Here is a 13028-nt window from a genome sequence, read left to right as displayed (position 1 = left end):
GAATTCTTACTTTTGCCACATAGATGTAGCCATATGGCCAATTGCAGTGAGCTGCGAAGTGGTTACTGTAGAAGTGAATTAATACAAATGGTAGAGGAGTACTTGCTTATCATGGAGTGAGAGTGGAATTATTGCCCACTTTCTCCTTCTCTTTCATTAAAATGTGATCTTGGGCAAGTTATTTGCCCCCTTGTCTTCAATGCCTCAGCGTGTTTAAACGTCTTCATTGGTAAAATGAGGATAATGTTAGTACCTAACTTATATGACTGTGAGGAGGATTAACTTGTAAGATTAATATATGTGAACCTTTGAGAATATTTCCAGGCGTATACTAGATGATACGTGTGTTTGCTACATAAGTTGTATATATATATCATCTTCAATGTAGGTAGCGCATCCATAATCATTCAGGGAGATAAGGGAGCGTCGGGAGAAGTTGGGATAGCTCCATCATCTAGGCACGTCCTCATAGGGGAACCCGCAGCAAAATACAATGGTACTGCTATCATCAGGTAAGGGCTTCGTGATTTTTCTTTGCCTGGATGAGGGTTTTGAAGTTTTATTTAAATAATTAGTGTTTTTATGCCTTAAATCATTTTTCTCAATACATATTCTTCAAGCATTGTCATTTTATATATTGGTAACATCCTCTGGATAGTAGAACAGACTTTTGGTAGAAATGGAAGACATATCCTGAGCTATCTGCAAGTTAGATCATGACGAGGTTTCTGACTGTTTCTTGGGTGATTTTCACAACTCGTGCCAAGGAAAGCACGTTGAGTTGACCTCAGGAGATCTGTGCTTTTGGCCCTGTTATGTCACTAACCATGTAAAATAAGAGAGTTATGTCATCTCTGTTAGCTTGTGTGTCTCTGCGACAAAGTCATTCCTTAGAAAATCATCTGGATAAAATATTTTATGATTCTAAGTGTTCTAAAATTAGGGTCTGTTATATAACTCAAGTAGTATGCTCATAGGCAACTTTGTTTACTACATATTTTCTCATGAGGAATGGGACAGCCGCTGTCAATGAAGTAGCTGAATTTGAGATAAAATTTTATCTTTTTGGTAGTTTTTCCATTAGCATTGCATGTGTGAAGTGTTTACTGTTCTTTAGAGAAGTTTGTTAGGCTATTCATACCTTGTACCTTGTGTATTAAGTGAAAAGTCTATACGTACTTTTTTTTTTATTCCTTTAAACCTTCCACTTTGAGTGTTCAGCTTTTGTCAGTATTCTTGTCAAGCAGATTTACACAAGCTCAGTACTTTGCGTGTTACTATCTTGGACTTTTAAGACTTTTCTTTTGTTTAGGAGTTTATAGTTAAGATTATTTAAATGCATAATGTTCTTGAAATAAGTGAAAATTACTTATTGCTGAAAGACACAGCAAATATTTAGGGAAAGTTCTTTTGATAAAAATTTATTGAATATACGCTTATGTATTGTGTAGCCTCGTTCGTGGCCCAGTGAGTCTGGGCGAGGTCACAGTGTACTGGAGGATATTCCCTCCTTCTGTGGGGAAATTTGCTGAAACATCGGGAAAACTGACAATGCGAGATGGACAGTCTGCGGCAATTGTAGTGATACAGGTATCAGTGTTCCTGCTTTCTGTTGTGCATGTCACTCTGTGTGTGTGTGTGTGTGTGTGTGTGTGTGTGTGTGTGTGGTTGGGGGGTGGCATGGTGGGAGTTAACATCCCACAGTTCGTTATTGTTGCTTGCATGATAGATATTTTTCTTTAAATGTTACAAATTCTGCTGCTAATGGCTCTTTTTGTTCCCCTCCAGGCTTTGAATGATGACGTTCCTGAGGAAAAGCGTTTTTATGAGTTTCAGCTCACTGGAGTCAGTGAGGGCGGAAGACTGAGCGAATCCAGCCGCACCGCCAACGTCACCCTGGTGGCCAGTGACTCTCCCTATGGCCGATTCGCCTTCTCACATGAGCAGCTTCGAGTGCCAGAAGCAGCACAAAGGGTAGCGTGTGAAGTGCTTTGAAATCTTAAATATCATTTTTGTTTTTTATATTGTGAGTGATCTTTAAAATGTGTTTCCTTGGTCATATTCCGAAGTTTTCACAAACCAATTCACTTGCACTTACCATTTATATACTTTTATAAGTTTATATAGAATTTCAGCATAAGCCTGGTGAATAGAATCTGGTAGATTAATCATCCAGATCAAGTAAACGCTGCTTCTTGTGTAGGTTAACGTCACCGTCCTTCGCTCTGGGGGATCCTCCGGGCCCGTGAGACTGTGGTATGAGACGATGAGCGGGACAGCCGAGGCGGGCCTGGACTTCATCCCTGCCTCCGGGGAGCTCCTCTTTGAAGCCAGGGAGGTGGCAAAAAGCGTGCATGTTGAAATACTTGATGATGGCCTTCCTGAAGGCCCTGAGGAATTTTCTCTCGTGATTACCAAGGTGGAACTTCTGGGAAGGTAAAGTAAAAAAAAAATTAGGAAAATTGAAAAACAGAAAGAGAGAGAGGGAAAGAGTAAAGGCCGTGTTGTGTGGGGATTAATACTGAACTGTAAAACTCTTCTTTCCCTGCCCTTTTCTCAGATTTATGTGACATTAGAACAAGGCATGGTAGGGAAATTTATGACAAAGACTAACTGTTAATTATGCAGTGTTCCAAGCTATAATTTTCTTTTTCTTGAAAGTAGAAAGTATGTCTTTCTGTTGTGTGAATTCTCTCTGGGCAGCCAGAGAATTAAACATGATGTGGGCTTGTAGTAATTCGGGGAGGAAATAGAGTAATTGTTCTCTAGGTCAAAAGTCAGCTGGGGTGGTTGAATTTGCTTCCCCCATCTGTATCTCCATACCAGTGAAAGGGCTGGGGTGAGAGATGTCTTTCTTTGGTATGTCTAAAGGCTGTCTTGTCCTCTCTGTGGGTGAATGAGGTAGATGCTTGCCGGATAGCAGTTCTAATGTGGGGAAGAAATTTGAGTCGAAGATAGTCAGCCATTAATGTGCACCGTGTTTTCACTGAAGATCCAGGATTAACCATATTGAGGCCCTCTCATCTCTGATTTAGCGGGAGCAGACTTGGTTAACAAGGCCAGAAAGCGCCTTTGGCACACTCAGGTGCGCACAGGTGGGGTAGACCTAGGAGCACCTCTGCATTCACAGCTTTTGCCAAACCTTCAGCTAGAATCATGTTTGCATTTATACAAGTCCTAAGGGATTTTTCTTGTCGTGAAAATGTTTTTGCATTTGTTATATAAATGCCATGCTTTAAAAGCTTTTTTTAACTAAAACATTTCACTGAGTGACTTAGGCAGAGTGTATATCATTCCACCTGAAAAAAAATATTGTGGGCTCGTATACACTTCAAATCTTCAATTTCCCAGAAATGATTCTGTGTCTGGCGATGGGAATGAATTTGTACTTATAGTAAATGTGTTAAAATCTGAACCGGTCACTATTTTAATTAAATAGGTGAAATTTGGTAAAAGTAACTCATTAAATGTGAGAACATATCTGTGTAATTGAAGCATTTGCCCTCTCTCCTACCCTTTAAAAAAGCAGTTCCTACTTAAGTTTAATTCTGGAGAAATAAGTTTTGCCTTCCAGATAAATTTCTAGGCTTCTTTTGATCTGAAAAGGAAAATAGTATAAACCCATTTTGCCTAGTTGCTAGAAAATTGACTGCTCTGGTATTCAGTTGTGGTCATCAGCTTATCTACAACCCATCTCAAACTGCTGATAACAATTTCTCTTCTCATTTAATGTTTTAATCCTCAGTTTTCTAATTTCACCTTACACGTGATCTTATTAACCAGCTTTCAACTTTTTGAAACTTGGTAGGGTAAAAATACCAGGTAAATAGAATTTGGGAATTGCAGGAAGGACTAAAATGGTTGAGTGCCAGTTTTTAGCTTCAGGAATTAAAGTGATATAAAACTCTGGAAGTCAAAATTTTTTTTATGGGAATAATATCAATCTAAAAAAACAGGAAACTTCCTTTGCATAAATATGTCATTAGACAAGTAAACTATCATCTACATTAAAGAATAGAGGCATTGATTGTAATTGGTTTCCACAGATATTAAAATATTTTCTTGAATCTTGAAGGTTTAGCTTGAAATTTCTTTAGTGGCACATTGCTCATTATTTCTTTAAAGTAACCCTCTCACCCCAGCACTGTGAGTCTCCGGCCCAGCTGGTTTCCATCTTTGAGTGGCGACAGTTTAATGTACATCCCTTTGTTCATTCCATGACTGTAGCATGGCTCAGCTGTGCATTCCTAGCCCCAGAGGTTCCTTTTACAACTTCCCGATTTCCTAATAGTTTTATTATCTTCCCATTGCCTAAGTTTAATAACTTTACATTAGCTTTGGTTTCATGCAGGCAGTGATAATTGGGAGCAACACAGAAATCTGTTTCAAACATCATTTTAGAAGGAAAAAAGGAGTATTTTAGTGTTAGAGATCTTTAAAAAGATTAAAATGCTTAATAGGACTAAGTTATAGGAGCTAAGAGGACTCTTCAATTCATGCTAAGCAATTATGTACTGATTTTATTTTATTTTTTATGACTTTGCAAGAGGGTATGATTTTACCATCCAAGAAAATGGACTTCAGGTAGATCAGCCTCCTGAAATAGGAAACATCTCCACTGTCCAAATCATAATAATGAAAAATGATAACGCAGAGGGCATCATTGAATTTGACCCAAGGTATACTGCCTTCGAAGGTAGGTTCAGTAACATTACTTATAAATTTACCACCACTTTCTGAATTACAGAGTACCTGAGCGTGACGTCAGTTCAAATTCCCATACATACATTTTCTTGGTTTGGTGTGTGTGTGTATGCACTCGTGTGTGTATATACACACATACATATACACCTTTATGTGTATTTATATATGCCTTTATATATATTTATATATTTATTTTAAAAATATATTTTGAGTTACCTTTGGGCAGTCTTGAACCTTACTTGTGTATGTCAAAGCTGAATAGTTAGGAATGACAGACCTTAGAAAAATTATGTTTAACCTTAAGATTATTGAAATTGTTTATATTTCAAACATTTTTATGAATATCTTTCTAATTTATGCAGTACTTAATTTCCTTTATGATGAGAAATCAGTGAATATTCTCTTTCTAATAAAGGGTCATTTATTTGTATGTGGCATATAGAGGAAGAATGCCTATGCTAATGATTATGATAGGTTATTTAAATTCTAACTTATACTGGTGACTATAACTTTCAACTTGTGACAAACTATACTCCTAAAAAAATGTCATGAAATTTTCACTAATCATTTTTTTGGAGTGGTAAAGGAACTATGGAAAAATTGAGTGCTTGCATTGTACCATTATATTTAATTGCCAATTTAATTAAAGTTAGTTGCTTTGTCTGGCGTACCAGTTAATTCCAGATTCCCCTTACAGTGGAGGAAGATGTCGGGATGATTGCAATTCCAGTGGTGAGGCTGCACGGGACTTACGGCCGTGTGACAGCTGATTTCATCTCTCAGAGCGCCTCTACGGTTCCTGGAGGTGTCGATTACATACTGCATGGCAGTTCAGTCACCTTTCAGCATGGGCAGAGCTTAAGTTTTATAAATATCTCCATCATTGATGACAATGAAAGGTAATACTATTTAGTGATGTCGGAAATAATATGGGCATACATAAAGCATGAATACTGTGCTCCACTTCTTACCTATACTTTGCACTGATAATAGAATTTTAGATTATACAAGTGCCCACTGAGAAACAAGAGAGAAACTTTAGGGGTGCTGGGATAGGGAAGAAGGGATTGGGAGACCACTGTGGATTGTATATGTCACTTTTTTCAAATAGAGGAAATAATTTTTGTTCCTTTAGATTTGAAAAGTTTAATCAGAATCTGGAAACATCCTGCCCTTAACTTCTTCAATGCATTACGCAACTAAAAAGAGGGGAAGAAAGTCTAATAACTATCCCAGATTATATAATATTGAAGTTGATCATTCATGATTTTAGCTAAGTACCCTCTTCTTCCCACTTGATGCGTGACTACTGTGCCTTGAATATGTATGACCAATTTGGAAAATGACTAGTTATTTGGATTTTAGAAGCATTTTAATATTGTTTAGATTCACAGAATTGCTCCTTCTTGCTATGCAGTGAATTTGCAGAGCCCATTGAAATTCTGCTGGTTGGAGCTACTGGTGGAGCGGTCCTTGGGCGCCACCTAGTGAGCAGAGTCATGATAGACAAGAGTGACTCTCCCTTTGGCGTTGTAAGATTTCTCAATCAAAGCAAAATTTCTGTTCCTAATCCCAATTCCACGATGATTTTATCCTTGGTGCTGGAGCGGACTGGAGGACTCTTGGGAGAGATTCAGGTAGAGTTATTCTTCCTATGATTTTATTTTATTTTATTTTTTAGATTTTATTTATTTATTTATTTTCCCCCCAAAGCCCCAGCAGACAGTTGTATGTCATAGCTGCACATCCTTCTAGTTGCTGTATGTGGGACGCAGCCTCAGCATGGCTGGAGAAGTGGTGCGTCGGTGCGCGCCCGGGATCCAAACCTGGGCCGCCAGCAGCGGTGCGTGCACACTTAACCGCTAAGCCACGGGGCTGGCCCCTTTCCTATGATTTAAAAAAAAAATTGTTGCTAGATTGAGTTTGGTGTTGGATTTTCTTATTCCTCAAATATATTCATTTATTTATTCACAATCAATAATATTTATTAATTACCTAGTAAGTGTAAAGTAGCTTCCAGGTCCTAGGAAGTACATAAAAATATATGAGGCATACAGCTGTCCTCAGGGAACTCTTGAGAGCAAGTTAGAAATTAAATGAAGGATCCTGGTAAACTGCTGTAACTCAACAAGTATTTGTTGAAAGCTTTCCGTGTGCCAGACCCTGTTCTGGGCACTGAGAACACACTGGTGAACAAGACAGACCTTGTCTCTGTTCTCATCGAGTTTTCAGGACAATAAACAAAAGAATAAAAAGAAAACATTACCCTGCAGAAATATAAAATCAAGAGACTCAATCGTGAGTGACCTGCTGGCTACTCTTGATTGGATGGTGAGGGTGTGATATTTAAGCTGAAAGCTGGATGAGGAGGAAGAGGTGGCCATGTAATTGTTAGAGGGATGAGCATTTGGGCAGATCTGCGAGCCTGGCATGTTTGAGGTGTGGGGAGGTCCGTGTGGTGGGGCCTGGAGGTGTGGCGGGAACAGCACAAGATAGATCAGAGGGGTCAGTAGGTGTTTGTTCACAGAGAACCCCCTAAAACAGGTTAAAGATTTTATGCTAAGTGCAAATATGATGCCAGTGGAGAGTTTTAAGCAGGGGAATGATGTCAGTGTCACTGGGTTGTCATTTTAAGCAGCTCACTTATGACTGCCGTGGGGAAAATGCACAGCTTAGACAAGGGTGGAGATGGAGGTGGCTGGAAGTGAATAGACACTGAGTATGTTTTGGAGGAGAAACTCATTGCACTAGCAGGGGCTGAGAGAAAGAGAGGAATCGAGGATAACAGCTAGAATTTTAGTTTGAGCAGCTGGTTAAATTGTAGTGCTGTTCCCTGAGATGCAGAAGCTTGGGGGAAAATCAGGAGTTCTGTTTTGGCCGTGTTAATTTGAGATAGTTGCCTGACGTCCAGTGGAGGGGTCAGGTAGGAAGGGGGCTGTGCGAGTGTGGGTTGTGGGGAGGGTCGGGGCTGCAGACACAGATTCAGAAGGTATTGACACGGTTTGAAACTGTGGGGCCTAAGGAATATAGATAGAGATGTGAAGGATACAGAACCAAGCCTTGGGCTCCCAGTGTTTAGGGATCTGAGGAGGCAGAGCCAGCAAAGAAGATTGAGAAGTAAGGAGAGAGGAAAGCTGGGAAAGTATGCTTCATGTAAGTTATCACGTAAGCCAAGGAAGACAGGGCACAGTGTTGCAAGGAAAAGGAGGTGTTCAGCTGTGTCCAGTGCTGAGGAAAGATAAAGGAAGCAAAGAGAAGTGCCCAGTTTTATTTCTTCACGGATATGAAAAGTATACAATTAGAAATTATAGAAACTTGAAAAAATGCATGTATTATGACATAAAAATTTTATTTCTTATAACTATTTATGAAATTTTCTGTTCATTTTATACTAGGAATTTATTTTAAGTATATTTAAAAGAGGTTGCACACCCAGCAGACTTTTCACATAGTTTTATTGTCTTACTCAAATAGGTCTTTTTTTGTTTGTTTGGTTTTTTTTGCTGAGGAAGATTCGCCTTGAGTTAACATCTGTGCCAATCTTACTCTCTTTTTTGTATGTGGGACACCGCCACAGTGTGGCTGGTGAGTGGAGTAGGTCCGCACCCGGGATCCAAACCTGTGAACCCAGGCCGCCAAAGTGGAGCACGCAGAACTTGAACCACTCCGCCATGGAGCCAGGCCCGCAAATGGGTTTTGGTTCACAGAACCTGTACACACAGCAAGACAGTGTTCTACTCATATATTTAAAAACCTTTTATATTTATATTTGTTTATGTTTATATTTAAATATGTATATATTTAAATATATATTTAATATGTATATAACACACATATATATTTAAATATGTACATATTTAAATATAAATATATACATATATATAACATGTATATATTTTTACATACGTACTTTTATATTTTTCGTATCTTGTGGTGATGACAAATGACCAGGTATTCAGATTTCTCTTTTCTTAATGTTAGGCATTGTTATCCATGAAAACTGGTATTCTGTGGGTCTTCAGTTTATATTTGCAAATATCATTATTTTGAAAAACATGAGTTGATAACATAGGAATTTGCTGGAGCAATTCTAGAACAATTTTAATACATATGTATATTTTTTTTCCTAATATTACATAGCCTGCAAAGTAATTCTTTGTTTAAAACTGATAATCTCTATTAAAAAACAAACACCTTGCAGGTGAACTGGGAGATCATAGGACCCAATTCTCAGGAAGCCTTACCACCGCAGAACAGAGACATTGCAGACCCAGTGAATGGGTCCTTCTATTTTGGAGAGGGAGAAGGTGGAGTGAGAACCATACATCTGACCATCTACCCTCATGAAGAAGTTGAAGTTGAAAAGACTTTCATTATTAAACTTAAACTTATGAAAGGAGAAGCTAAATTAGATTCCAGAGCTCAAGATATTACATTAACAGTAAGTCTGACTTTATTTTTCCCACAAAATTTTGTGTTCAGAGGATTTATTAGAAAATACATGTACATTTGTTGAAACTCTGTGGGCTTATGATGAATTAAAAGTTATAAAACCAAATGAAGTCATAATAATTCCTATGAGTCAGACTTGCTGCTTGTTAGATTAATTTATTATATACCCTGATTATTGCTAATTTTTTTTTAAACAAGGCTTTAATATAGTGATAAATACTTATTTTGCACTCTGAGAAAATTTGGTGTTTTTAGAATATTTGGCACTTTTAGAGAAGAGGTATGTGTTGTATCAACCAAAACGTTGGTTATCTTTGCCATCAAAGTACATAAAAGTTATTAACTAGTAACAAGTTAGATTGTTAGAAGGACGAATGGTACTTGTTCAGTTATCACAGTGATGTATTGGATCAGATCTTAATTCTGCATATTTGATATGAACCACCCAGTCCATCAGGGGCAGAAAGTACTGGGGACCAAGACTACTGAAAACAGTGCAGAGGGGTGCACTTTTTTTTTTAAGTTTGGAAAATACACCTGTTTGGGGTGTGTAGCAGTCAGATTTCTCCAGAGAAAGAGAGAGAGAGAGAGAGATTGATTTTAAGTAATTGGCTCATATGATTGTGGGGGCTGACAAATCTAAATTCATCAAGCAGGCTGGCAGGCAGGAGACTCAGGAAAGAATTGAAGTTGCTGTCTTGAGTCTGAATTTTGTGGGCAGACCAGCAGGCTGGAAACTCAAGCAGGATTCCTAATTTGCAGTCTTGAGGCAGGATTCTTTTTTCTCTGGGAAACCTCCTTTTTTGCTCTTAAGGCCTTCAATTGATGGGATGAGGCCTACCCACAATATCAAGGGTAATCTCTTTTACTTCAAGTCAGCTAATTGCAAATATTAATCACATCTACAAAATACCTTCATAGCAACGTCTAGACTAGTGTTTGACCAAACAATTGAGCACTGTAGCCTCGCCAAGTTGACACATAAAATTAACCATCACGGGGCCTTTGGCCTCTCTCCACATTGTATCACAATCAGTAGAAAGAAGTTAGCTAAAATTAACTGGGTAAATGAAGCGAACATGAGGCAAGTAAGGCTAAATTCAGGCATTAGAGGACTGTTCTTTTGAGATTCTACAAATTGTAGTTTTCTGGACACTTGTTCCCGTTATCCTTGGGGAATATGAACCTACTTGTTTTAGAAAACAGTCAGCATAGTAAAGAAGGTTTTAGGTGTTTAAAAATCAGTAGCTAGGTAGATTATATTCAAGTATTATTTCTATGTTTCTTTCATTTCTTCAGCTTATTTGTGTATTGATATGTTAGATACTATAATTTCAGTGATAGTTGTTATATATGTTTTTCATTCTCCTCTCTGTTTCTATTTTTAGATACAAAAGTTTGGTGATCCAAATGGAGTTGTTCAATTTGCTCCTGAGTCTTTATCTGAAAAGACCTATTTGGAGCCATCGGCTCTGGAAGGGCCCCTGACCATTACTTTCTTTGTCGAAAGAGTTAAGGGCATTTCTGGAGAGATTACGGTATCATTTTTCATTTGATTTTTAAGTAGAGTAACTATTTACCGGACAAATGTGGTTGTGAAGAACAGAGAAACTGCGTGTTCTAGTTAAAGGTTTTGATAAACTCAAGTGACATGAGTTTTCGGAGAAGCTGAGAAGGTTCATTTAAGCACCCTTGGGCTCTCCAGCCAGCATCAACCTCTAGTCGTCTCTCTAAATTCAGTTACAATTAGATTAAAAAGATCTTCCTCACACTTAATCATGAAGAGTATGACTCAACTGTTTTGTATTTTCTTGTTTGCTGTAACATGAAGCTTTTCCTACTTATGTCTCTCAATGATTTTTGTAAAATGTTTAATACATTTTTCAGGGATTTATTTCTCAATATAATTTTTCCATTTAGTAACTGATTTTTAAAAGGTTGCATTTGTGTGTGTATTGATATAGAACATTTGAGGATGTTCTTATAAATCCTCAGGACATTCGTCTAACAGATCAAAGTTATTTGTTTGCTACCAAAACATATTTTGTGAAATTTCTCTATCAACTTACCTCTTTTCCTATACTGGAGATCAACTGGTACGTCTTCAGCTGAAAATCTGGACTCCAAAAATTCTTGAAAAATAATTCTTAATTCTTGAAATTTTATAGATATTCCTTTTTTGTTAAAAGCAAACAAAACACATTCCAATATGAAGTATCAGATTATCTACTCACTTTTTACCTTCCAATATTGTCTATGGTTCACTACTGAATATATTTGTGGAACTGGCATTTTAAAGTTAACTTGCTTCTCTTTATCTCTTCAAATTATGCTATTATTTTAGAAGTAGGTGAAATGAGATTTTGTAATCTTGTCCTGCAAATTGCATACGACAGCCTGAAAGAGTTAATATTCGTGATTCTAATGTCGTTCCTCCATACTTTCTATGCTATTTGGAGAGTTTAGCTTTGAATATGATGATGCACAATTAAAATTTATTTTTTCTATATTGTAAAGGAAAACATAACTTAAAGGATTTGGATTCAATATACTGAATTATATCACTGGGTTGAATTTTTTCCTCTTATTTTAGGTTTTCTGGGAAATAAGTAGTGAGTTTGATATTACCGGAGACTTTCTTTCTACAAAAGGATTTTTCACAATAGCTGATGGAGCGAGTGCGGTGAGCTTTGACGTTCATTTGCTGCCAGATGAGGTACCCGAGGTAGAGGAAGATTATGTGATCCAGCTTGTTTCTGCAGAGGGAGGAGCAGAACTGGATCCGGAAAAGTGCATCGCACGGTTCTCTGTTTCTGCGAATGATGACCCACATGGAGTATTTGCTCTGTATTCAGATGACCAGTCGATACTTATTGGGCAGGACCTCAGTAGATTCATTCAAATTAATGTAACCCGGCTTGCTGGAACATTTGGAGATGTGGCTGTTGGATTTCAAATATCATATGATCAAAAGGAGCAGCCAATTGTTACTGAAAGTGCAGAGAGGCAGCTGGTGGTCAAAGATGGTGCCAGATATAAAGTGGACACGGTGCCAGTAAAGAGTCAGGTTTGTAGCATTTTTTTAGTTTCCTGATCTTTCCAATAAAATCCCTTCAGGAGAGCCCTTGTTTATCTCATGATCAGTTTAAAATCTTATTCAGATATTTAAATGTAAGCATGAAAAATGCCATAGAAATGCATAGTAATTATTGGATAATACATTTGAAGATTATAAATGAATTAAGTATATTCCTATTTGGAGATAAAATATTTTTGTCTAAACAGTAGTAGGCACTTATTTAATACTTACGAAGTATCCAGGAACTGTTCCAAGTGCTGTACATACACACATACACGCACGCACGCACACAGACACACGCACACACGGGAGGCTTACTGAAGGGGAGAGATTTGTAGACTTCCTTGTGCTCCTAGAAAAGGTCAGTGCAATGAGAGAGACTGATATGTGCTCCTTGGAGTTTGGAGGGGCTGTGGGAACACAGAGTCTGCTACCTGCTTCTCTCCTTGAAAACCTGGAACATAGAAAATTGGCTCTGATTTTCTGTCATGGTACTGAGGAGAGAGGGCAGCAGACTGCTCTGTCATCATTTAGGGTGAGGCTGATAAGAATGCGTGGATTTCCGGTGGGTCAAGTAGATACCCCAGCAATCTTTCTTGGTCTGAACCACGGAAATGATTTGAGTGACAATTTGTCTTAGTCCTCCCACGGATGGTACATAACTAGTATCATTCTATATGCATAGGAGAGAAGTTAATTTATTTCATACAAGGGATGCATTATGACATGGGGAGTTAATTATCTCATGGGTGAGAAAGGCTGGCCCAGAGGGTAACCAGATTAGAATCATCTG

The 13028-nt window shown here is 37.9% G+C and overlaps 1 protein-coding gene across 10 annotated transcripts in view; it reads left to right on the top strand.

The window, feature by feature from the left end:
- The window catches only part of ADGRV1 (adhesion G protein-coupled receptor V1), a 519382-nt gene that overhangs the window by 179967 nt on the left and 326387 nt on the right, over nucleotides 1-13028 (top strand). For all 10 annotated transcript variants that reach the window (XR_015552022.1, XR_015552021.1, XM_087430056.1 and 7 more), the window contains 10 exons: nucleotides 389-512; nucleotides 1452-1590; nucleotides 1789-1974; nucleotides 2204-2436; nucleotides 4548-4696; nucleotides 5402-5603; nucleotides 6122-6341; nucleotides 8906-9145; nucleotides 10545-10694; nucleotides 11750-12223. Coding sequence is in view for 8 of the 10 variants with exons in the window: in XM_087430056.1 (XP_087286182.1) it covers nucleotides 389-512; nucleotides 1452-1590; nucleotides 1789-1974; nucleotides 2204-2436; nucleotides 4548-4696; nucleotides 5402-5603; nucleotides 6122-6341; nucleotides 8906-9145; nucleotides 10545-10694; nucleotides 11750-12223 (2117 nt within the window). In the remaining 2 variants the exon portion in view is untranslated. The remainder of the gene's footprint in view (nucleotides 1-388; nucleotides 513-1451; nucleotides 1591-1788; nucleotides 1975-2203; nucleotides 2437-4547; nucleotides 4697-5401; nucleotides 5604-6121; nucleotides 6342-8905; nucleotides 9146-10544; nucleotides 10695-11749; nucleotides 12224-13028) is intronic.

Source organism: Ceratotherium simum, chromosome 4 (genome assembly GCF_057802395.1).
Source record: "Ceratotherium simum simum isolate JZ-2026a chromosome 4, ASM5780239v1, whole genome shotgun sequence".
Classification (NCBI taxonomy): Eukaryota; Metazoa; Chordata; class Mammalia; order Perissodactyla; family Rhinocerotidae; genus Ceratotherium; species Ceratotherium simum.
This window is presented reverse-complemented; position numbering and strand designations above follow the sequence as displayed.